This window comes from Chelonia mydas, chromosome 18 (assembly GCF_015237465.2).
Source record: "Chelonia mydas isolate rCheMyd1 chromosome 18, rCheMyd1.pri.v2, whole genome shotgun sequence".
NCBI classification, from domain to species: domain Eukaryota; kingdom Metazoa; phylum Chordata; order Testudines; family Cheloniidae; genus Chelonia; species Chelonia mydas.
Window position 1 is genome coordinate 8,983,274 of NC_051258.2, and position 22,119 is coordinate 9,005,392.

At 53.0% G+C, this 22,119-nt stretch overlaps 1 protein-coding gene across 1 annotated transcript; it reads right to left on the reverse strand.

The window, feature by feature from the left end:
* Window positions 1-9,609: 9,609 nt before the first annotated feature.
* On the reverse strand, window positions 9,610-14,065 carry FAM43B (family with sequence similarity 43 member B). Its single transcript, XM_037881209.2, has 2 exons — window positions 13,653-14,065; window positions 9,610-12,142 (listed from the first exon to the last, which is right to left on the reverse strand). The coding sequence occupies exon 2, from the start codon at window positions 12,133-12,135 to the stop codon at window positions 11,140-11,142; it is 996 nt and encodes a 331-aa protein (XP_037737137.1). The 5' UTR covers window positions 12,136-12,142; window positions 13,653-14,065; the 3' UTR covers window positions 9,610-11,139.
* Window positions 14,066-22,119: the final 8,054 nt, after the last annotated feature.

The following is a 22,119-nucleotide window of genomic DNA, read 5'->3' on the forward strand; positions in this document are numbered from 1 at the left end:
TAGTCTGTATTCGTAAAAAGAAAAGGAGTACTTGTGGCACCTTAGAGACTAACCAGTTTATTTGAGCATGAGCTTTCGTGAGCTACAGCTCACTTCATCGGATGCATAGCATATCGTGGAAACTGCAGAAGACATTATATACACACAGAGACCATGAAACAAAACTTCCTCCCACCCCACTCTCCTGCTGGTAACAGCTTATCTAAAGTGATCATCAAGTAGAGCCATTTCCAGCACAAATCCAGGTTTTCTCACCCTTTCCCCCCCCTCCCCCACACACACACATACAAACTCACTCTCCTGCTGGTAATAGCCCATCCCTCTTTGAAACCTCTCTTTATAATGTGCATGACAATCAAGGTGGGTCATTTCCAGCACTAATCCAGGTTTTCTCACCCCCCCCCCACACCCCCCTCCAAAAACCACACACAAGGAGTCTGAAGTCTATAGGAGTTGTGGGTGCTCAACAACTTCGAAAATCAAGCCACTTACTCAGGTGTCCATATGTGGATTTAGGCACACAAGTTTGAAACGCTTGGTCTGAATGCATGATTGGGGAGGAGGTCACCCTCACTTAAGACAGAGAGATTTCATTTTGGAGATCCATTTATCTATAACTATATATGTAATTATACTTGAAGAAGAGTTTTGTGTAAGCTTGAGAGCTTGTCTCTTTCACCGAGAAAAGTTGGTCCAATGAAAGATATAACCTCACCTACCTTGTCTATGTAATTATACCACATTCATCACACCGGCATCTCTTCCTTGTTCCCATCAGTGCCATAGGTATGGTTGATAGGAGAAGTTTCAGGGGCTCATCAAGAAGAAAATTTGTCCCATTAAATGTAATATTGCCAAGGCTGATTCAGTTCTTTTCCATGTTGCTTTCTTTCTGTCCACTAGATGGTGAGACACTCACATTGATAGCGAAAGCAGGATCTGGCTTTAACGTTAAAAAAGCTAGTGGTGGAAAGGATGGGGTGTGTTTTCTAAGATAGGATGGCTCCACTGCATTCAGTATTTAATGTTTAGGGGAATGGCCAGTCCTAGGAGGGAAGTGTGGGAGGTCGGGGGTACTTCCAAAAGGCTCATGGCCATTGCTTTCCACTAGAAGGAACTTGCACACTTGCACCAGTCGCTATTATATCAAAAGGGACCAGGCCATGGGTGTTGTTTCCAGTTTTTCTTCAGATGATTTTACCAAACAAATTAATTACAAAATAGAAACCTATTCTGAAAATTTCTTTTGCTGAGCCCCAGCAGAGAATGATGGTGCTCATTAATATTTTATTCAGTGCTCTGAAGCTAAAAAGGATTGTATAGGAGCAAAAACTATGTCTAGGCTACAGAGCCTATGCCAGCATAGCCCCCGAGTGTAGACACAGCATATGCCAACAGAAGGAGTTTTTCTGCTAGTGAAGGAATACCATCTTCCTGAACAATGTTAGCTCTGCCAATAAAAGCCCTCTTCTGTTGGCACAGCTGCATCCACACTGGCTGTTTTGTTGGCATAGTCAGGAGTGAGGCTTCTTCACGCTCCTGATGGACTTAGCTATACCGGAATAAGTTTTAAGTGTAGATCATGTCTAAAGTAATGTTAGTAGCAATGAACCTAGCCAGTTTCTCTAATTCCTTCAAGTAGGAAATGAGACCTGGGACAGATTCCTTGGGATATGCATATAGATAATATTCAGTTCTCTGCTAATGAGCTTCTTATAGCGCACCCATCACTGTAGTATCTGAGCTACTGAGATACTCCTAGGATGAATATAATCAGCTATGATACCGCTGAGCTGCTTGGATTTCCAAAGGGAATATCCAGGTAATGTAACTGGCCGCTAGATGTCATCAAGCACTTCACTTGCATTCTCAGAGAGAGCCAGTCCCAGTGCTAAGGTTCCTGTTGTCTCAGCCTGTCACTGTAGGAGGACTGCCCCGAGGTGTTTCCACTGCTGATAATACAAACTGCCTATGGAGCACTTTTTATGAGTCGATCTCAAAGGAGGGGAAGCCACAGTTAGCCCTTTTGATTAAGAGAGGGGAAATGAGGTATAGAGAGACTAAGGGCCAGATTTTTAAAGGTATTTGGGTACCTAAAGATGCAGATTTCAGAGTAACAGCCATGTTAGTCTGTATTCGCAAAAAGAAAAGGAGGACTTGTGGCACCTTAGAGACTAACCAATTTATTTGAGCATAAGCTTTCGTGAGCTACAGCTCACTTCATCGGATGCATACTGTGGAAAGTATAGAAGATCTTTTTATACACACAAAGCATGAAAAAATGGGTGTTTACCACTACAAAAGGGGAGAAAACCTGGATTTGTGCTGGAAATGGCCCAACTTGATTATCATACACATTGTAAGGAGAGTGATCACTTTAGATAAGCTATTACCAGCAGGAGAGTGGGGTGGGGGGAGAGAAAACCTTTTGTAGTGGTAAACACCCATTTTTTCATGCTTTGTGTGTATAAAAAGATCTTCTATACTTTCCACAGTATGCATCCGATGAAGTGAGCTGTAACTCACGAAAGCTTATGCTCAAATAAATTGGTTAGTCTCTAAGGTGCCACAAGTACTCCTTTTCTTTTAAAGATGCAGAGAGATCCCTAGTGGATTTTCAAAAGCCACTTAAGCAGATTAGGTGCCTAAATCCCATAGGCATCTATCTGCACCTTTACATGCCTAAATACCTTTACAAATCTGGCCCTTAGTGACTTATCCAGGGTCTCATAGCAAATGAGTCACAAAGCTGTCCGAAAATCCTAAATTCCCGTCCCATGCCGTGTCCACAACCACGCACCAATTTGTATGGAAAACTGACCCCCCTCCCACCCTCCCACACCTTCATTCTCCTCTCCCATCATCTTCAACAGGGCTGTTTGGACTGAAGGTTGCAATTGGGTTTGAAAGGTTTCTCCGAGAATTACACACCCCACGTCCAGCTCCCAGACAAGATTTGAAACACAGAAGAAAGTGACGCAAATGAAGTGGAAAGAGGGCACACATTGTTAACAGTGGGGGTAATTAACCATTAACCAATACTTGAGCAAGAGCTTTTACGTCACTTGGAGTCTTTACATCCAGGGTGGACGTCGTTTAAAAGAGAGAGGCTCCAGTTCAACCACAAGTTACCAGGCTCACAGCGGCTGAATTACTAGCTGACAACTATGGCCTGTGTTACGCAGGAGGCCCGACTAGATGACCATAATGGTCCCTTCTGGCCTTAAACTCTATACATCTAGATGTGTTTGTCAGTGCTCAGCCCGTTCCCAGGTGAACAGATGTCCACACAACAACACCCAAAACAAAGAGCACTAACTCATTGGAGAAGTCAAGAACTGAATGGGTCTTCGACACTTAGGCCTGATCTGCACTTAAAAGTTAGGTTGACACAGCTATGGCACTCCAGGATCTGAAAAATGTATACCCTGGAGCAGTGTAGTTAAGCTGACCTAGCCCCCAATGTAGAAGAGGCTAGGTATATGGAAGAATCAATGCTTTTGTCGACCTACCTGCCACTGCTCGGGGAGATGGTTTACCAACATCCTTGGAAAAACCCCTTCCATCACCGTAGAAGGCATTTACACTGTGGCAGGCCAGCAGCATAGTGGTGTGCCTCTGTAGCACTCGTCATGTAGACTTGGGCTGAGCTACCTTTCTCCCTAGCGGTAGTCCCTCCAGATCAGGATTGGAGCAGGTGGGAAACCGTGCAGTGCCACTGATCAGGCTCTGATCTGATTTGTGGGAGCCTGGCACTGCCACCAATGCAACATCTGTTCTCCACCTCACCCTGGTTGGACTGGCACAGCTGGAGGAGGAGAAAGAGGAAGCTTCCTGAGAATGGAAAAGGAAAGAATACCACAGTCCCTGCCCTATGCTACCAAATACACAGTTAACTTCAATTTACCAATAGTGCTGCAGCATCCACCCAGTGACTGCATCATTTACACACCTCCTGTAGGGAGCACGTCTGCAAATCCTTGAGCAATGCTGTGATACAAGGCATGGTAAAGATTCTTCCCTTTACTTCCCATGACAGTTTGGTAACTGTACTGTGCTTCAGGGAGCTAATCATTTCAATTCCCCCTTTGGTTATGGACGACAGACATCCAGGGGCACAGTCCAGAAGCTTCTGGATCCCTGTGGCAGGAGGAGGCAGGAGCCCAGGTATAAAGCCATCTAGCTCCTTCCATCCAGGAGTTGCAGCTTTAATGAGAGATGAGCGTTGCACTTTAAAGAAAGCTCCACAATGGCATAGTGGGGAGATAGGAAAAGCAAGGGGAAGCAGGAGGAGTGGGAAGAGAAAGAAAGGAAAGATGGAGGAGAAAGGCAGAAGAGAAGAGAAGGTTTATGGGAGCCTAAACCGTGCTGAGGCCATTGGTCTAAATGCCCTTCTGAGCTCAGGAAAGGATGTCTCTGTGCATGAAGCCCTGTGCTGTCAGCTGTCCCCACTGGCTATAAAAAATGGGGACACACACTTTGTGTCTTCTGTAGGCTGAGTTCATTGCACTCATCACTAGGGTGACCAGATAGCAAGTGTGAAAAATCGGGACGGGGGGAGGGGGGGGGTAATAGGCACCCATGTGAGAAAAAGCCCCAAATATCTGGACTGTCCCTATAAAATTGGGACATCTGGTCGCCCTACTCACCCCGGCTCCTGGCATCACTCTGATACACTGCTCGAGCTCCCTATATGCTATCCTTCCTAGTTCACAGATTCCCTGCAACCCCTCCTCTCGCTCCCTCTATGCCAGGGGTTCTGTGTGACCCCATTCCTCCTTTCCCCCCACATGCCAGGATCCTCCATTCTCCCCCATGCCCAAGGCTCTGTGTGCACCCCTTTTCTGGCCATTACCTCTCCATTGCCTCCTTCCCTCCCACCACTCATTTCTTTCTGTCTGGGAGAGAAGTCATTTAGGGCACCAACATGTTTAAACTGTATTGAGACAATGGGGGGTGTTGTTGTGCTGAAAGGTGTTCATGGCTGCCCTCAGTTCTTTGATAGGTAGGCAATTACAGACCTGGTTAAAGCACCTGGGTCTGCTAACCAGATATAAGGGGCCCAGTGTGTCCTTCTGTGGCCAATGATACCTAGAACATTCACTGAAATGGTGAAATGAATCAGATATGGCGTTGACAGACAGAAATGCCACTGAGTTGTGTGTGAGACCTCACTTTGCTTGGCCAATAGAATCAGCAGCACAGCTTACAGAGAGCTGAGAATGGCCACTCATGAACCCCTTTTCTTTCCGATCCCCCTGGGGACAGGCGCCGGTGTCCCCGGGTGAGCTCATTCTGTAGCCAGAAGGCAGAAAGGGCTTGAGCTGACACCAGCTGCACATATCGCTGCCAGCTGGAGAGAGATCAGCATGAACAGAGTTACTCTCTCATCCAGGACCCGTGGCTCATGCCAGCAACTGAGACAAGGGCTGGGCCCAAGCACTGCCACAGAACAAGTCACACTTGGATTTTCACTCATATCAAGTATATTCTTGTTGTGACAACACAAGCACGTCCTTCCACTGTGCTAAACCGTGGGGAGCAGCCAGCCTGAGAGCTGCTGTATTCCATCCACTTGCGCTCCCGCTGGACTGGCCCACTCAGAAACCACTGGGGGTCAACGCTTTCTAGAGTGGGATCCCCCAAGCGCACCTTTAACCCTTTCACTGCTCATCCTTCATCTCCCTGGTCATTATCTGTGAAGATCACATTTGTGCTAACAGCGTGCTAACGGAAATGCCAATAAATCAGAAATGAATGGAACGCCAAGAGCACCCAGCAGGTAGGTGCATTCTGCCCAGCTGCACCTGGGCCATACAGCTGTTCTCCACCTGCAGTATTCATTTGGTCTGAAACTGACAGATGCCTCCAGCAGGACAGCATCCCCGAACACCACAATGGGATGTCAGTGCAATATCAGCCCAGAAGGAAAAGTAGCACTTCATTAGTCACCAGCCCCACCTTAAAACAGCGAGGTGGCCCTTGCAGATCTCCTGTCCTAGTTCTGGTCTAACCTAACCATATTCAGCTTTCAGATGTGTTAGGGTCACACCCTGCGGCCACGTCTCTGACAAGTCAAAGCAGCTGAAGTTCTATGGCACATAAGATTCTTCTAAGCTCTCCAGGGACAAGCAGCAATCTACTAATGGAAGGAGAATGTTCTCAAGCAACGTAACCGGGAGTTCTCCTTTGCCTCTGATTGCTTCGCATCCTTCAGGGATGTGTTCCTGTCTGACTGACGCTTGCCATGGCTGCTGCACTGACTTGCCTCTAGCTGATTAAATCTCTAGGAGGTGAGAGCTGGAGTGTGATTTCTAAGCCACGTGCAGCGATCAGGGCTGCTTTAGCCCTAGCAACGTTTCTACTTTTAAAGGAATCTTAACCTTAGGATGCTGGGGATGAGTCTGCAAATTCATCTGTAAGTTCATGCAGCTGCTGGATCCCACCATGATCCCCCACCCACACCTCCTGGCAACAAACTGCCAATGAGGTCCTTGATCTTCTAACCAGCTGCCTTAACCCTCTTTCTAAAATCCTGGGCATCCACCCAGGTTCCCTCCTCCCAGCTGCCAGAACGATCACTTACGTGTACAGGCCTGACTTATCCAGAGAGGTACCCTGACTCTGCATTAGCTGTCTAACCTGCCACCAAATGCCCCTCCTCAAGGAAGACCACACTTCACTTCCAAATCCAGATCCTCCTAGCCCCCTATTGTACCAGCCACCAGAATCCTCCTTCTACCTGCTCCCAAGGCATGCACCCCCTGGCCAGGTGTCACCCACCTGGAAATCAGGAAGCATTCAAAGAGGTTAAGATTCCTTTTGCTAGGCACGAGCATGTGATGAGTTAATGGCCTTAGGTGTCTGCACCAAGGAAAGGGTTACAAGTTAAACATATACCTTCCATGTTCCTATTGTGTCTAGTTGGGAGCTAAATACCTTCCGCTTCTGGTCAGGCCAGGCCCACATGCAGGGCTAGGCTAGGCACAGATAGGATAGTCAGCCAGCTGAGAATGCTTCTCCTTTCTGTGAGAGGAGGGGGTCTTAGCCCTGGTCTACACTGGGGGGGATCGATCTAAGTTACAAGACGTCAGTTACGTGAATAACGTAGCTGAAGTCGACGTACTTAGATCGGCTTACCCTGGTGCCTCCACAGGGGGGAGTCGACTGCTGCCACTCCCCCATTGACTCCGCCTGCGCCTTTCGTGGCCCCAGAGTACAGGAGTTGACGGGAGAGTGCTCAGGGGGTCGATTTATCGTGTGTGGGTCTCAGGACACTAGAGAGATAAGGTGGGGGAGGTCATATCTTTGATTGGCCCAACTTCTGTTGGTGAGAGAGACCAGCTTTTGAGCCATGCAGAGCTCTTCTTCAGGTCCGGGGAGGTACGCCGGGGGTCACAGCTCAGCAAGGTGGAGCAGCTTGTTTAACCTAAGGAGTTAGCACATATTCTAAGGGATGCTCGGAGCACCTTTCCCAGACCTGAGGAAGAGCTCTGTGTAGCTTGAAAGCTTGTCTCTGACACCAACAGAAGTTGGGCCAATAAAAGATATGACCTCCCCCACCTTGTCTCTCTAATATTCTGGGACCCACACACGACTGCAGCAACACTGCCTACAACAGAGAAAGGGTCTGTAAGTCTTGAATTAGGTGGGGATGGGAACTATGCTACTTTCCTACTGAGTTCCAGGCTCAAGGTACCAGCCACACAGAGCTGGGGATTTTGCATGGATTCTGCCTTCAGTTACTTTCCATCCTCTCCTCCTCTGCCTCAGCCTGGAACCAATGCTGAGAATGCAGGGGAGCTGTCTGGCAGCAGCAGACAGGCCTCTTGGTTGCTACTTGGAGTGGGCCCCCATGGAGCGATGCAGCCAGATTCCCCTCCGCCCCTCGCATCCAACTCCCCAAGAATACAGCCCTGACCATCCCATTATGTTTAGGTCAGGTGGAGAGACCAGTTGGCCAATAACCCAGTTCCCAATACCACTGGGTCGGGACAAAAATTGGACAGGGGGCTGCTTTGTTAACTGGTGGGTTAGCCCCTCTCCCCAAGTTCTTAGGGTACCAATACACCTCGGGCTGGACTTTGGCCACACATCCACCTTGTAAGCTCCTCGGGGCAGCTATGTGTCTTTGTCTGTGTATTCAACAACAGTGGAGGGCATGTCACCAGCACTAGAGGAATAATAATGTCCCCCAGGCCTTGCCCCTGCTTTGGGGATGTGAGCCTGAATCACAGTGAAAGGCTAGCATCCGATTCTCAGCCCTGTCACTCAGCACAAAGCAAATAAGCTTTTAATAAAACCCACATGCCTCAAAGGCAGAGGAATAAAGGGAAAGAGGAAAACAATCTTCTTAGCTTAAATGTGACCAGTCCCTCCCCGGTGGAAGCTCCTCGCAGGGGGTGGAGTTAAGCCACGGAGGCATTTGCCTCATGATTTTAAAAATGCCAGTTGCCATGGCCACTGGAAACGGCTGCTTATTTGACATCATTTCTAGAACTTCCGTTGCCGTCGGGAGGGAATGTGGATTTTTAAAAGCATGTCACGACTTTTCTTCGGTTTTGTTTTTTCAGGAGCTGTTTGTTCCTCCCAAGAGCAGAGATAAATGCCACGGAAGCGTGGGGGTGGCAGCCCCAGGGAAGATGAAAGGGAATAATTCAACTGTCTGCTTGCAAAACTGCTTACCCCTGCCCCCTTTCTCCTCCTCCTGCAATACACTCCAGGATGTTCCTCCATGTTAGGGCACAGAATCATTCCAGAGTTTCTCTCTTTTCTGAAAATTGGTTGCTAGGGGCTGATCTCCAGAGAGCGCCACACAAAAAGGGTGAGTTGCTTTCATGTCTACAATCTACCCTGCATACAGAGAAATATAGGGCTGCGTTGTCAAACAAGTGCCTGAATGAGACAGCCACATCCCACATTTGGTCATCGAAATTGGCACTTAGAGGAGGTATTTATGCACTTGCAGGTAATTTACTGGCGGTACATGCTAATTTGAACATCAGCATGTGGGCTTTGGGCATCCTGCTACAGCTCCCCAGTTTGAAGCCAAATGTATAGCTATATTCCTACATGTGGACATGGCAGACATATGAAATGCACACAAAGTGTGAGTACACATTTGGAAAAGATACACGCATAGGCACACACCGAGAGACACAATCACACAGATTCATATGCACGTGCACCCTCCCCAAATAATCACACACAACCGCCTTTTAGCAAACAAATCTTCGCCCACATACACACCCACGCAAACATCATCATCACCATCCCAACAGAGCAGTAAAATCCCTCATTTATAATCAGTGCTTGGTACGCAACCTAGCCAAATGACCCTCCTGGTCCAGAACCTAGACTGGACCCCTTAAAGGGAGAGGTGCCAGAGTCTCCATGAAGACCACTAGGAACGTTGATACCACTATTAATTTGACAGGAAGGCACTCAGATACTACTGTGAAGGGCAGCGGTATAAAACTCTGAGATAGATCCATAGATAGAAGCCCGATCCCTCACCCAGCACTGAGCTGGTTTGTGTTTCCAGCTACTACTGCTCTTGAGATACAATGGCAGCTAAATGTTTACAAAAGATAAAGCACAGTAATCATATTGCAGAACACGCAGAGAAACTTTATTACAATTACCACATTACATGTGTGTGGTACACACACGCCATTGGGCTTTGCATTGTGAACATGCAAAGGAGACATGTGCAACTGACCATCTTCTCCTGGGGTTAAAACACCCCATGTTCTGTGTCAGAACAAAGCTTCTTTTTCTCTCTGTGTGATGCTCTGCATCTCATCCCCAGAGTCGCACACATGTGGGCCAAATCTGTCCGCGATGTAACCCCGTTGAAGCCAAAGCAAGATGAAGAATTTGGCTCCTGGTTGTTCTATAGCCCATCTCCTTAAGACACAGCTAGGCACCCCAGGGCCAAATTTTCCAAACTTGGGTGCCAAATTGTAGACAGCTAAACCCTCCTTTAGCTACCTAAATCAAAGAGGGCTGATTTTCAGAGGTGCTGAACTTCTGCAAATCCCATCAAAGCACCAACCGGTGCTCAGCATCACTGAAAATCAGGATGCTTATTTCGGTACCTAAATATGAATTTAGACACTTATCTTTAGCCATGTAACTGTGTCCTGATTTGCAGAGCTCTGGAGCACTCACACAATCCCTTCTGGAGAGCTGTGGGGGCCCAGCACCTTTGAAAATCAGACCCTCAGCCCCATAGTGCTGTACATGCCGCTCCCCAAACCACATCCCCTCCCCAGTGTCAGACACATACAGGCACCTGTCCTATGTGACATGTACAAAACTGTACAGAAAAATTGCATGTTGTAATAGAAGTGAAATCTAAGGGCATCTCTCTGTAAATAGATGGCTTTTTTTTTAAAATATATAAATTTTAGTTTAGATCAAGTAGTAAAAGTCACTTCAGCTGGACCAGCTTCTCCTTCCCTCTGCTGAAATGGGAATATAATCCCCCACCCGCAGTTTTTGTGTGTGTGTCTCTCTCTCTCTTTCCCTTGAAATCACTGGAAGTACAAAATACACACAAGAGTTGCTCCCTGCCAGCTGCCCATTCAGGGAACTCTTCCCCCTTCCAGAACTTGCAGGCATGTCTCAGTCTAGCAGGAGCCAGCCCATGGCTTTGATGCCAGTCATGAGAGTCAGGGCAGTCTTTCTCTGAGCCGGTTAGCAAGTGTCTGTGTCTGTGTGTGTGTGTGTGTGTGTGTGTGTGTGTGTGTGTCTGTGTGTGTGTGTGTGTGTGTGTGTGTGTGTGTGTGTGAGAGATGGAGATATATGCACCAACCGGTCCAGATCATTTCAGTGTCCGCTCAGAAGATCAGGGGAAAGGGCCAGGTCAGAGCGGTGCCCCTACTCGGATGGCAGGAGTGAAGGAGTGTTAACGGCAGGCAGGGCAGCTCAGGCTACCTGTGCGTGAGCCCCGCCAGCCCGCGGGCCCGGCTGCCTGCTGTCCGCTTCCAGCGATCTGCCTCTCCTCGGCTGCAAAGGCAGCAGCCAGGGGAACCGGGCAGGGGCCCAGCTGCAGGTGCCTCCTTCTGCCCAGCCTCACCCCAGCCAGGCGGGCCCTTCTGCCACGGCAGCGGGGCTGTCTCTAGCCTCCGGGCCTCAGCAGCCCGACCAGCAGGGTCCCTCCCGAGCGGGCTTCCAGGGCGCCGGGGAATGGAGGCTCCAGCCCCGCATCTCCCGGGCTAACGTCAGCACCTCGGCCCGCTCCCGGCGCTGCGGGGCGCCGGCGCCCGCAGCCGCAGGCTTGCCGCCGCCGCCGCCGGAGGGCGCCGGGGGGCGGGAGCCGCCCAGGTTCTCCTCCCCGCCCTCCTCCTCCTCCTCCAGGATGGAGCTGAGCCGGCGGGCGCCGCGGCTGCGGTCGGCGCGGGGCCGGTAGGGGCACTGCCCGTTGAGCAGCTTGCGGGCGGGCACCCGCGGCACGACGGAGTCGCCCAGGCGCTGGCGCTGCAGGCGCCGGGAGTCGTTGAGCCTCTGCAGGCGCTTGAAGTCGCTGAAGGCGGCGCTGGCCGTCTGGCGGAGCAGCCGCGCCACGGCCCGCGCCGTCTCCGCCTTGGCCAGCAGCGCGGCGTGGCAGCGCAGCACCACGGCCTTGTTCTTCACCTGGTGCCGGTAGACCCAGGCCAGGAGCTTGGGGTGCCGGCCGTCGGCCGCGCAGTGGGTGATGCGGGGCAGCAGGTAGGCATGGCCCGGCCGCCGCCCGCCGGCGCCGCCCCGCGCCTCGCAGGGGGCCATGCGGATGCCGTGCGCCCCCAGCGTCAGCTTCACCTTGGTGCCGCTGGCCCCGCCGTCGCTCTTGGCCCAGATCTTGCCCACCGCCTCGTCCGTGCAGCCCTCGCCCTTGGCCTGCAGCGTGACCGCGTTGCCCAGGTACCAGGCCGTGTAGGTGGGGTCCTCCTGGTTCAGCTCCACCTTGTGCCGCCGGCTGCGGAACACGCTGCCCAGCCGCTCCAGCGGGCACTCGGGCAGCAGGTCCGGGCAGGAGCGCAGGAAGCTGGAGAGCAGCGAGGCGTAGCTCAGCCCCGGGCCCAGGCTCTTCGCTTTGCCCCGGCGCTCCGCTTCCACCAGCACGAATTTGTTCCTGCGCCAGGGCAGCATCGCGGCTCTGCAAGGGGGAGGGTAAGAGGCTGGAGAGGCAGCGGGACCCGGTCCTGGCCGGCAATCGCTGCCTTCCCCCGGCGCAGGGAAGGGGCTTGCCTCCAAGCCCACCGGGAGGGGCCCCGATCCCGAGGCTCCTCCCCGAGCCATTGTTCCGCCCCACCCCCTCCGGGAGATGCCCCGGTCCGCACCCCACTGCACCGCCTGGAATGGCCCCGGTCCCTACCCCACTGCACCGCCTGGAGGTGCCCCGGTCCCTACCCCACTGCACCGCCTGGAATGGCCCCGGTCCCTACCCCACTGCACCGCCTGGAGGTGCCCCGGTCCCTACCCCACTGCACCGCCTGGAGAAGTCCCGATCCCTACCCCACTGCACCGCCCGGAGAAGTCCCGATCCCTACCCCACTGCACCGCCTGGAGAAGTCCCGATCCCTACCCCACTGCACCGCCTGGAGATGCCCCGGTCCCTACACCACTGCACCGCCCGGAGAAGTCCCGATCCCTACCCCACTGCACTGCCTGGAGATGCCCCGGTCCCTACCCCACTGCACCGCCTGGAATGGCCCCGGTCCCTACCCCACTGCACTGCCTGGAGATGCCCCGGTCCCTACCCCACTGCACCGCCTGGAATGGCCCCGGTCCCTACCCCACTGCACCCCCTGGAGATGCCCCGGTCCCTACCCCACTGCACCGCCCGGAGAAGTCCCGATCCCTACCCCACTGCACCGCCTGGAGATGCCCCGGTCCCTACCCCACTGCACCGCCTGGAGATGCCCCGGTCCCTACCCCACTGCACCGCCTGGAATGGCCCCGGTCCCTACCCCACTGCACCGCCTGGAGATGCCCCGATCCCTACCCCACTGCACCGCCTGGAGATGCCCCGATCCCTACCCCACTGCACCGCCTGGAGATGCCCCGGTCCCTACTCCACCGCATCGCCCGGAGATGCCCCGGTCCCTACCCCACTGCACCGCCTGGAATGGCCCCGGTCCCTACCCCACTGCACCGCCTGGAGATGCCCCGGTCCCTACCCCACTGCACCGCCCGGAGATGCCCCGGTCCCTACCCCACCGCATCGCCCGGAGATGCCCCGGTCCCTACCCCATTGCACCGCCCGGAGAAGTCCCGGTCCCTACCCCACTGCACCGCCTGGAATGGCCCCGATCCCTACCCCACTGCACTGCCTGGAATGGCCCCGGTCCCTACCCCACTGCACCGTCTGGAGATGCCCCGGTCCCTACCCCACTGCACCGCCCGGAGAAGTCCCGATCCCTACCCCACTGCACTGCCTGGAATGGCCCCAATCCCTACCCCACTGCACTGCCTGGAATGGCCCCGGTCCCTATCCTACGGCACCTCCTGGAGATGCCCCGTTCCTACCCCACTGCAGATTGCTGGGAGTGCCCCTCCCTCTGCCCTGCCCCACTGCAAATGGATGGATTTGCCCCTCTCTCCGCCCCCCCACGCCCGCCCACTCTCCTGCATCTGGGCGGGTGCCCCTGTCCCGCTGTCTTTACCCCACTGCTGCTGGAGGGAGATGCGCCGATCCCGATCGCCCTGTCCCGCTGCGGGCTCCGGCTCCCGGTCCCGCGGCTTCTCCTGCCCTGACAGCACTGAGGAGAGGCTGCGGGGATTCATCCCCTGCCGGTGCGTCTGCTGCTCCCCCTCCCGGGCGGCTCCATCAGCCCACCGCGCACACACATGCAGCCGCACACGCACACAGCAGCCCAGAGCTCTCACATAGACACACACACACACACACACACCAGCCCAGAGCGCTCTGTCTCTCCCACACACACAGAACAGCCCAGAACTCACACACACACAGAGAGCAGCCCAGAGCGCTGTCTCTCTCACACACACACAGTGGCTCAGAGCTCGCTCACACACCACACGTGCGCACACACACACATATATACACAGAGAGATCAGCCCAGAGGGGACACACACACACACACACACACACACACACAGCGGCTCAGAGCTCGCTCAAATGCACGCACGCACACACACAGTGGCTCAGAGCTTGCTCACTCACACACACACATATACACACACAGAGATCAGCCCAGAGCTCACACACACACACACACCAGCTCAGAGCTCACCCACAGGGAGACCACTTTTCCCACAGCCTCACCTGGGCCATTTCTGCAATGCCCATCAGCCATGGGGCTGCCTCCCAAGCAGACACCCGCCCGGCTCTTGGCTACACATTGCTTTGGCCATGGGGATGTGACTGGGTGAGGTGTGTTCCTTGCACTCACAATTCTGAGCACTCACAAAATCAGAGAGATGCCAAGGACGTTTGCCATAGCAACCGTAGCTCAGGCCGTGGTGTCTAAGTACTAGAGAGCCCAGGGTTCCTCTGTCCGGGGTGGGGGGGAGAGAAATCAGTGCTGTGGTCCACTCAAAGCAAAAGAACCTAGAATTAGCCCACGGTGGGGAAACTAATATTTACCCTGCCACCTACACTCAGGGTCAGTGCTGTGGGATTTTCATACCAGCTTCCTCGTGCTGGTTTCAAAGATGCAGGAGGCAAACATGTGATGGGTGCTTAAAGACAGGCAATTGCATCAATATTTAGGCAGGTAAATAAGTGGCCCCGTTTCCAGAGCTGCTGAGCACCTGCAAAATCAGGTGACTTATTCCAGGCCTAAAGGTGCATCTCGGCACCGACGTTTGGAAATTTGATTTTTTTTTGCACAGCTCCAAAGCACAAAGGCCATTGTCGTCGCTTGCACAGCGCTCTCCATCTTCGAAGCACTTGGCGAACATTTATCATCGCAACAAACCAAGGGGGTAGGTAAATTTCAGGATCCTGTTTTACAGATGGGGAAACTAAGGCAGAGCGGGTGGAAATGATTTGCCCAAGGCCTCAGAAGGATCAGAGATTAATTCACGAGTTCCTAACCCCCATCTGTGCTCAGATCATGCCTCTTAGCCCAGTTCACGGAATGCCATAAATCTTGGCTCAACTGTAATTTTCTTTTTGTGAGTTTCTAATAGCCTCTGAATATTATTTCAATGAAATATTTATGGCTGTTGATGAGTATGGAGTTAGGGTTTCCAGGTGTCTGGTTTTTGACCAGCACACCTGGTCGAAAAGGGACCCTGGCGGCTCCAGTCAGCATTGCGGACTGGGATATTAAAAGTCTGATTGGTGGCACAGCGGGGCTGGCAGTCTCCCTGCCTGGCTCCGCGCGGCTCCTGGAAAGCGGCCGGCATGTCCGGCTCCTAGGTGGAGGGGCAGCCAGGGGGGCTCCGCATGCTGTCCCCGCTCCTCGCCCGCAGGCACAGCTCCCATTGGCTATGTCAGGCCACGAGCGCTCCAGCTGGAGTTGGCTGTTGAAGGGCCATGGCATGCGAAGCTCCTACTGCTGCCTACTTCTCTCACTCCTGTGGCTGGCCTCCAGCTGCAGTGCGTGCCCCTGCGGCTACCCTGTGCTTGGTCACACCATTGCCGGCACCAGGAGTTCGAGGTATCCCTGTCTTAGAGTGATGCAAGGGGCTCTGGGAATGGGGCTGCTGAAGGACCTCCCAAAGCCCGCACCTCCTCCCACGTCCCAACTCTCTGCCCCAGCACTCAGCCCCCTCCTGCACTCCGAAGTGCTCGGCCCCTGCCTTGAGCCCCCTCCTGCACCCCAAACCCCTCATCCCCAGCCCCACCCCAGAGCCCACACATGCAGCTGGAGCCCTCACCCCTCCCACACCCCAATCCAGAGCCCCCTCCCGCACCCTGAACCCTCATTTCTGGTCCCATCCCAGAACCTGCACCCCCAGCCCAGAGCCCATACCTCCTCCCACACCCCAACTCCCTGTCCCATCCTGGAGCCCCCTCCCACACTCTGAAACCCTCAGCCCCATGCCCCCAGTCCGGAGCCCACTCCTGCACCCCAAACACCTCATCCCTGGCCCCACCCCAGAGCCTGCACCCCCAGCCTGAGCCCTCAACCCCTCCTACACCCTAACCCTAACCTGGAGCCTCCTCCCATATCCTAAACCCTCAGCCCCACCTCCCAGCCCGGAGCCCCCTCCTGCACCCCAAACCCCCCATCCCTGGCCCAACCCCAGAGCCTGCACACCCAGCCGGAGCCTTCACCCCATCCCATACCCCAACCTCCTGCCCCAGCCCGGTGAAAGTGAGCGAGTGAGTGAGGGTGGAGGAGAGTGAGCGACGGAGGGAGGGAGGATGGGGTAAGTGGGGGCTGGGGCCTCGGTGAAGGGGCAGGGCCTCAGAGAAGGGACGGGGTCTCAGGGAAGGGGCGGGGCAAGGGTGTTTGGTTTTCTGCCATTAGAAAGTTGGCTAGCCTAGATGACATGCAGAAGGTGTGTGCGTGCCTGTATGGCTATGTGTGTATGTGTCAAGTGTACATGAAAGAGTGAAGGTGAATTGTGTCTGTCCATGCTGGAGGCTGTGTGTACACACAGTATATTGTTTGACACCAGCACATCTTGTAAATATTGCAGACGTTGTTCACTCCAGAAATAATTCAGGTTTCATCAGAACTGGCAAGGAGACTTTGGTGAGGCCTAATTCTCATTTACATTAAGGCCCTTTTGCACTGAAAGGGACCTTAGTGTAAATGAGAATCAGGCCCTCAGTGTTCCTGAGAACTGTGACGTGTGTGGTTGTGAGAGCAATGCTGTCATGCTCTGCGTGCACGTGCGTGTGACGGTGAGTGGGGGAGTCAGGAATCTGACACACAATTGCCTGCTGGAAGCCGGAGCCGCAGTTTAAGCTTGGTAGCTCTCTGTGCTGTGGTCCTGGATGAGTGCAAGGATGGGTTCGGCTCCTGGATTTGAGCCATAAGACCCCTTGCAACCAACTAGAGAGCTGCTGCCTGACAACATTTAGGCTACATCTGCACTGTGATCTAGGGGTGTGATTCCCAGCTCGCGTACACCTGCTCGTGCTAGCGTGAGGAGAGCTAGTGCAAGTATAAATAGCAGCTGACAGATCCTGGCCGGCGGCCGGCGGGATCGAACCGCAGACCTCTGGAGCTTAGTGCATGAACCTCTCCAGCATGAGCTAAAAGCCAACCATCAGCTAAGGCTGCGGAGCAGACTCATTTCTCACTCGCTCTCGAAGTGGTCGCGGTGCCGCTCGATGGGACAGAGCTCCACACCCAGGTGGCGTGTGGGTTACAGCCCCACAGAGAGTGGCTGGACGGCTCAGTCGTGCCAGGTGAAACCCAGCTGACCCCTGGGGGTCTGTGTTTCAGCCATGCCACCACGGTTGCTGCCCACGCTACCCTGGCTACACGGCTAGTGATACTGGTGCTCGCTCTCAACAAGCTGGCACGAGTACATGTGTGCGAGCTGGGAATCACACCTCTAGCCCGTTGTGCACATGTAGCCTCAGACGTATGCCAGCCCCCCCCTTTGGTGGGGAGGCCTGATTTACACTTAAACCGTAGGTTGACATAGCTATGGCATTCGGGGGGTGTGTGAAAATCCACCTGCTAAGCACGGCAGCTACACCGAGCAAACCCCCCCCCAGTGTGGACACAGCTAGGTGGGCGGATGCATTCCTCCTCCAGCCTACCTACCGTCTCTGGGGGAGCTGGAGTCAGTACACTCACCACAGGGGTGCTTCCATCGTAGCAACTTCCCAGTAGAGCCTACACCACAGGGTCACCGTTGCAGCCCCATCGCTATGCCACTGTAAGCCCTGGAGCATAGACAAGCCTTTAATCAAACTGATCGCTTTCCTCTCTCTCTCACGCAGACACACCCACCCATGTTCTTAAACACACAAAGTCCCCCGCCTTCTGTGCTCCTCAAGGGCCGACGGGTTGGAGCTCTCTCTTGCACTATGTTCATGGGAAGTAGTGGGGTTCCCATTCCATGTGCCCAGAGACCGAGGGTGGGGGGGGGTCTACTTTTTATTCATCTTATCCTTATTTATTATTCGTATCACTGTAGGGCCTAGGAGCCCCAATCATGCCCCAGGACCCTTCCGTGCAAACACAGAACAAGTCTGACCTCTGCCACTGACTCCCTGAGTGACCTTTGGAAAGTCAGCTAATTTCTCTGTGCCTTGGTTCCTCCTCTAAAATAGAGTTAATGAGATTGCCTTAATTTAAGTTGTAAGCGCTTCAGGCTATGGACCGTCTCTCACTGTGTGTGCAGGCAGCTACTGTGGAAAGGCTCCCATTGACTTCGCTGGGCGGTTGGAGTGGGGCTCTAAATGAGAGGTCGCATGAGAAATCGTCAGACCCATCTCTGGGCCTCGCCAGTGCTAACGCTAGGAGCAGACTCCCAGATTTCCATGGCAGCAGCTCCTCGTTCGCTGATCCTCTTGGTTTTTCATCTGCGGTTGAGCCTTCCCACTGCCTGAACTACTCTGACCAAGGCCTGGCAACGGCCTGTCTCTGTGATGGCAGTGGGGGAGACTGGACAGGGTTAATTAGAAAAATAAGACACCTGGACCCTGCCAAGTCACCGTTAATGAAGTTAAGATTTAATATTCATTAGCTCTGCCGTGCTTGTTCATCATGAAGATGACTCCTTGATTTGTAACCTCACTTCAGGAGGGTGCTAAAACATGACCACATAATCCTACTGCCGCCATAAACACCAGAAATGGAGTTAGCAGGATGATGGTCAGAGGTGAGGGAGGGCCAGGCAGACATTTTACCGAGGAGACTCAGCTGTTCGTGAGTTTTCAGTCCTGCAGTAAATCCTCAGGCCTTTGGAATTCAGCTGCTTCTTTCTTAGCAATTGTTTCCTCTCCTTCTCTCTTTACTGCGATGGGTCGCTCTGGAAGGAATGGACAAAGCATAGGTATGATGCAGAGGAATGGAGCCGTGCCCAGGAGCCTGCTTTACCTTCCACAGGATTCAGACAATCCATCTGATTTTCTGCGAGGTACCTGTAGTTATTGGAAGGAGCCTGGTCTAGGGACAGCGTAAGGTTGGGTGCACTACCCAGATACTCAGGTACCAGGGTGATAGGGTTCTGAGATCACTGTCCTGAGCGTGGGATGAATGGAAAGAAAGAAAGAAAGAAAGAAAGAAAGAAAGAAAGAAAGAAAGAAAGAAAGAAAGGCTTGGATAAAATATCAACACTCCTCCCGCATTCAATCTTCACCCATTTTAGGACTAAACCATAATTGATCTTCAAAAGTGGAGAGACGCGCATAGGTGGGAGAAGTATGCATCCGATGAAGTGAGCTGTAGCTCACAAAAGCTTATGCTCAAATAAATTGGTTAGTCTCTAAGGTGCCACAAGTACTCCTTTTCTTATTGCGAATACAGACTAACACGGCTGTTACTCTGAAACCTGTCATAGGTGGGAGAGTGGTTCAAGGAAGAAGAAGGAGAAAAGAGAACTTGTGGTGGGAGTGGAAAGGAGCAGAAATGTAGCATCAGAGAAAGGAGTTAGGAACTCTGCACCCTCTACACTTACGGTGGCTGGTGCGTTCCACTTGATGCCAGAATGTGCACTGGGCCTGGGGGGCGGCTTGCCCTATAAAGTACCTCTCTGATGTTATCCTATGCCATTAAGGACCTCACTGGAACGGGCAAATGGGGACGGGAAGATGGATTGGATTTGCTGGAAAGGAATGTAGAGCTGAAAGCACTTCCTCTGCTTCTGGGCCCAGCAGTTTATTTTGAAGATCTCTGGCCTGTGTTCAGACTAGACTGTCACAACGGTCCCTTCTGGCTCTGGAATCTATGAATTTGGGAGCTCATTCTTAACATGAACAGTGCAAATGTGACAACCCACCTACCCCACGTGAGTCATCAGATGAGTTTGGATTTTCAGCACCACAACACAGACTTTTACCACTTGACTTAAAAGAGTAGCCTCATTAGCTGGTAGCAGGAATAGGCTGTTATCCTCTAATGGCCGAGCCCTAGCAGGGGGAGCCTGACACACCCTGTGCTAGGATGGGTAACACAAACAGGCCTGCTACCAGGCTGTGTTTATTTCAGCCCCAGAGCCGTCTCACAGAAAGGAGAAGATCGCAAAAGAGGGACTATCAGATAATGAAATAAGCCTCTGAGCTGCAGGATGAGTTTGGCAGGATCCTTTATGCTTATCAGGTTTCAGCTCTCTTTCGTTCCATCGTCCCGATGACAGGGCAAAGGCATCGCCTCACTCTGCGGTTCGAGTCTGAGACATAATCCCCCTAAGAACCCTTTTGAAACGTCACACCGGGAACAGCAGCATTTTAACAGGACAAAAGTCTGGGGAAAAGGGATTTCTGAGTCCTCGCAAAGCACCTCAGTGGGTGTCAAGCATCCCTCACGCCCCTCCCAAGGACGGTGGGTTGGGAGGGCCGGACGGTCAAGGCAGAGCTGCTAATCTGCAAACCCTTGCTGTCACACAGAAAAGGCACATAGCTCGCTGCTTCTTCATGAAGCAACATTGCCCAGCAGCTCTCCTCAGCCACGGGGCGATTACCGATGAGAGATCTGGGCCGGGTGATGCTGACAGGCACCGGGGGCACGTGCTCCTTCACGGGACGTGCAGCGCAGCCAGCCAGGGCCTGCGGCTATCCCTTCAAATCAGATCTAGGGGAGGCGAAGGAGGTGGTGAGAAGCAGCCCCCTAATGAGCAATGAGTGTCTCACACCAAGCCAGCAGGGCTGCTTAGCGGTGCTTGTGACTGGCGCTGCTGCCCTGGAGAAGCCCTGGATAAAGAACATTATTCAGTGACGTCTCCCATTTCCTTCCCTTCTCTCTGCCTGCCTCGATGCCTCCCCGACACTCATGGCAGCGTGATGACCGCTGGGGCATGACAACGTTAATTACCCCCGCTGCCCGCAGCTTGGCTCTGTTCTGCTTCCTTCACGGGGAGGATGGAGGCCTTTCAAAGAGGGACGATGAATTTGACTCATCAGTGGGACTGGAGGGAGACCCCTCTGAGTGGATGGTGCTGGACAGCCTCTGGGGTGGATTTTCCTTCCTATGTTCCACCTCCCTGACCCCTCAGTGGTGGGGCCATTGTGCCCCACATCCTTTCTTCTTAGGAAGTTATACAGGAAGCGTGAAAAAGCCCAGCCCTGTGCACAGGGCTACCACAATGTAAGTTCCATGTGGGTGATGTTCAGGGTTTGTGCTGACTGTCTCCACAGGACAGAAGCAGGAGTGGGCAGTTCATAGAAATTAATAACCAAGGGAAAGGAATAAATAACAACACTGTAACTAAGGCTACCAACCGAAATGAATCTGCTGGGCTGCAAGCGTGCCGTGGCCTTCTTCTGGATCGAATCAGCACTGCTCATCTATGTGTCAGTCCCCTGTACTACTGGCAGGTAGCGGAGATTCTCCAGAAGCAGAGGCTTCTGAGTTGCTAGCCACGTTGTCACCATAACGTTCCGAACCATCTGATTGTGCAGCACAAAGACAATCTCAGTGTCCTGAATGGCATAGATTTTTTTCCCCATGATACTTTGCCTTTTTCATAGTGTCTCCTATCCAAGGCTTTCAAAGATATGAATGAACTAAACTTCTCTGCCTGGGAGGGAAGCATTATTATCATCCCCATTGTACTCTTGGGGAAACAGAAATGCTCAGGGACTTGCAAAACACCATGGAGTGAATCATTGGCAGGGATGGGATTCAAACTCAGGAGCTCCTGGTTACCCAGGATGCAGGCATTTACATTGTGTTCATTGCCACCTGTATGGGCCAACCCTGAGCTCAGCCCACTAGACCACACTACCGCTGGATAGAAACCCCCCGTGCAAAGTGGTCTAGGTACAACCGCGGGAACTAGAGGCAGAAGTCATTCATCCTGGATTTGGTTATGGCTGGTGCTGCCATCAGATCTTTGTCATCTCTGAGACATGACTCTAAAAAGCAGCTTTCAAACCCAGTCCAACATACGGTCTAAAAGAGCAGCGGTTAAAAGCTGCTGGCTCTTGTTAACAGTAAAAACCCTGGACCCATTTGTCAGGTTCCGCCCAGTTTGTAGCACCATGTGCTGAGGGGACTGAGACACTGACCCACAGAAGGGCCCAGCAAGGAT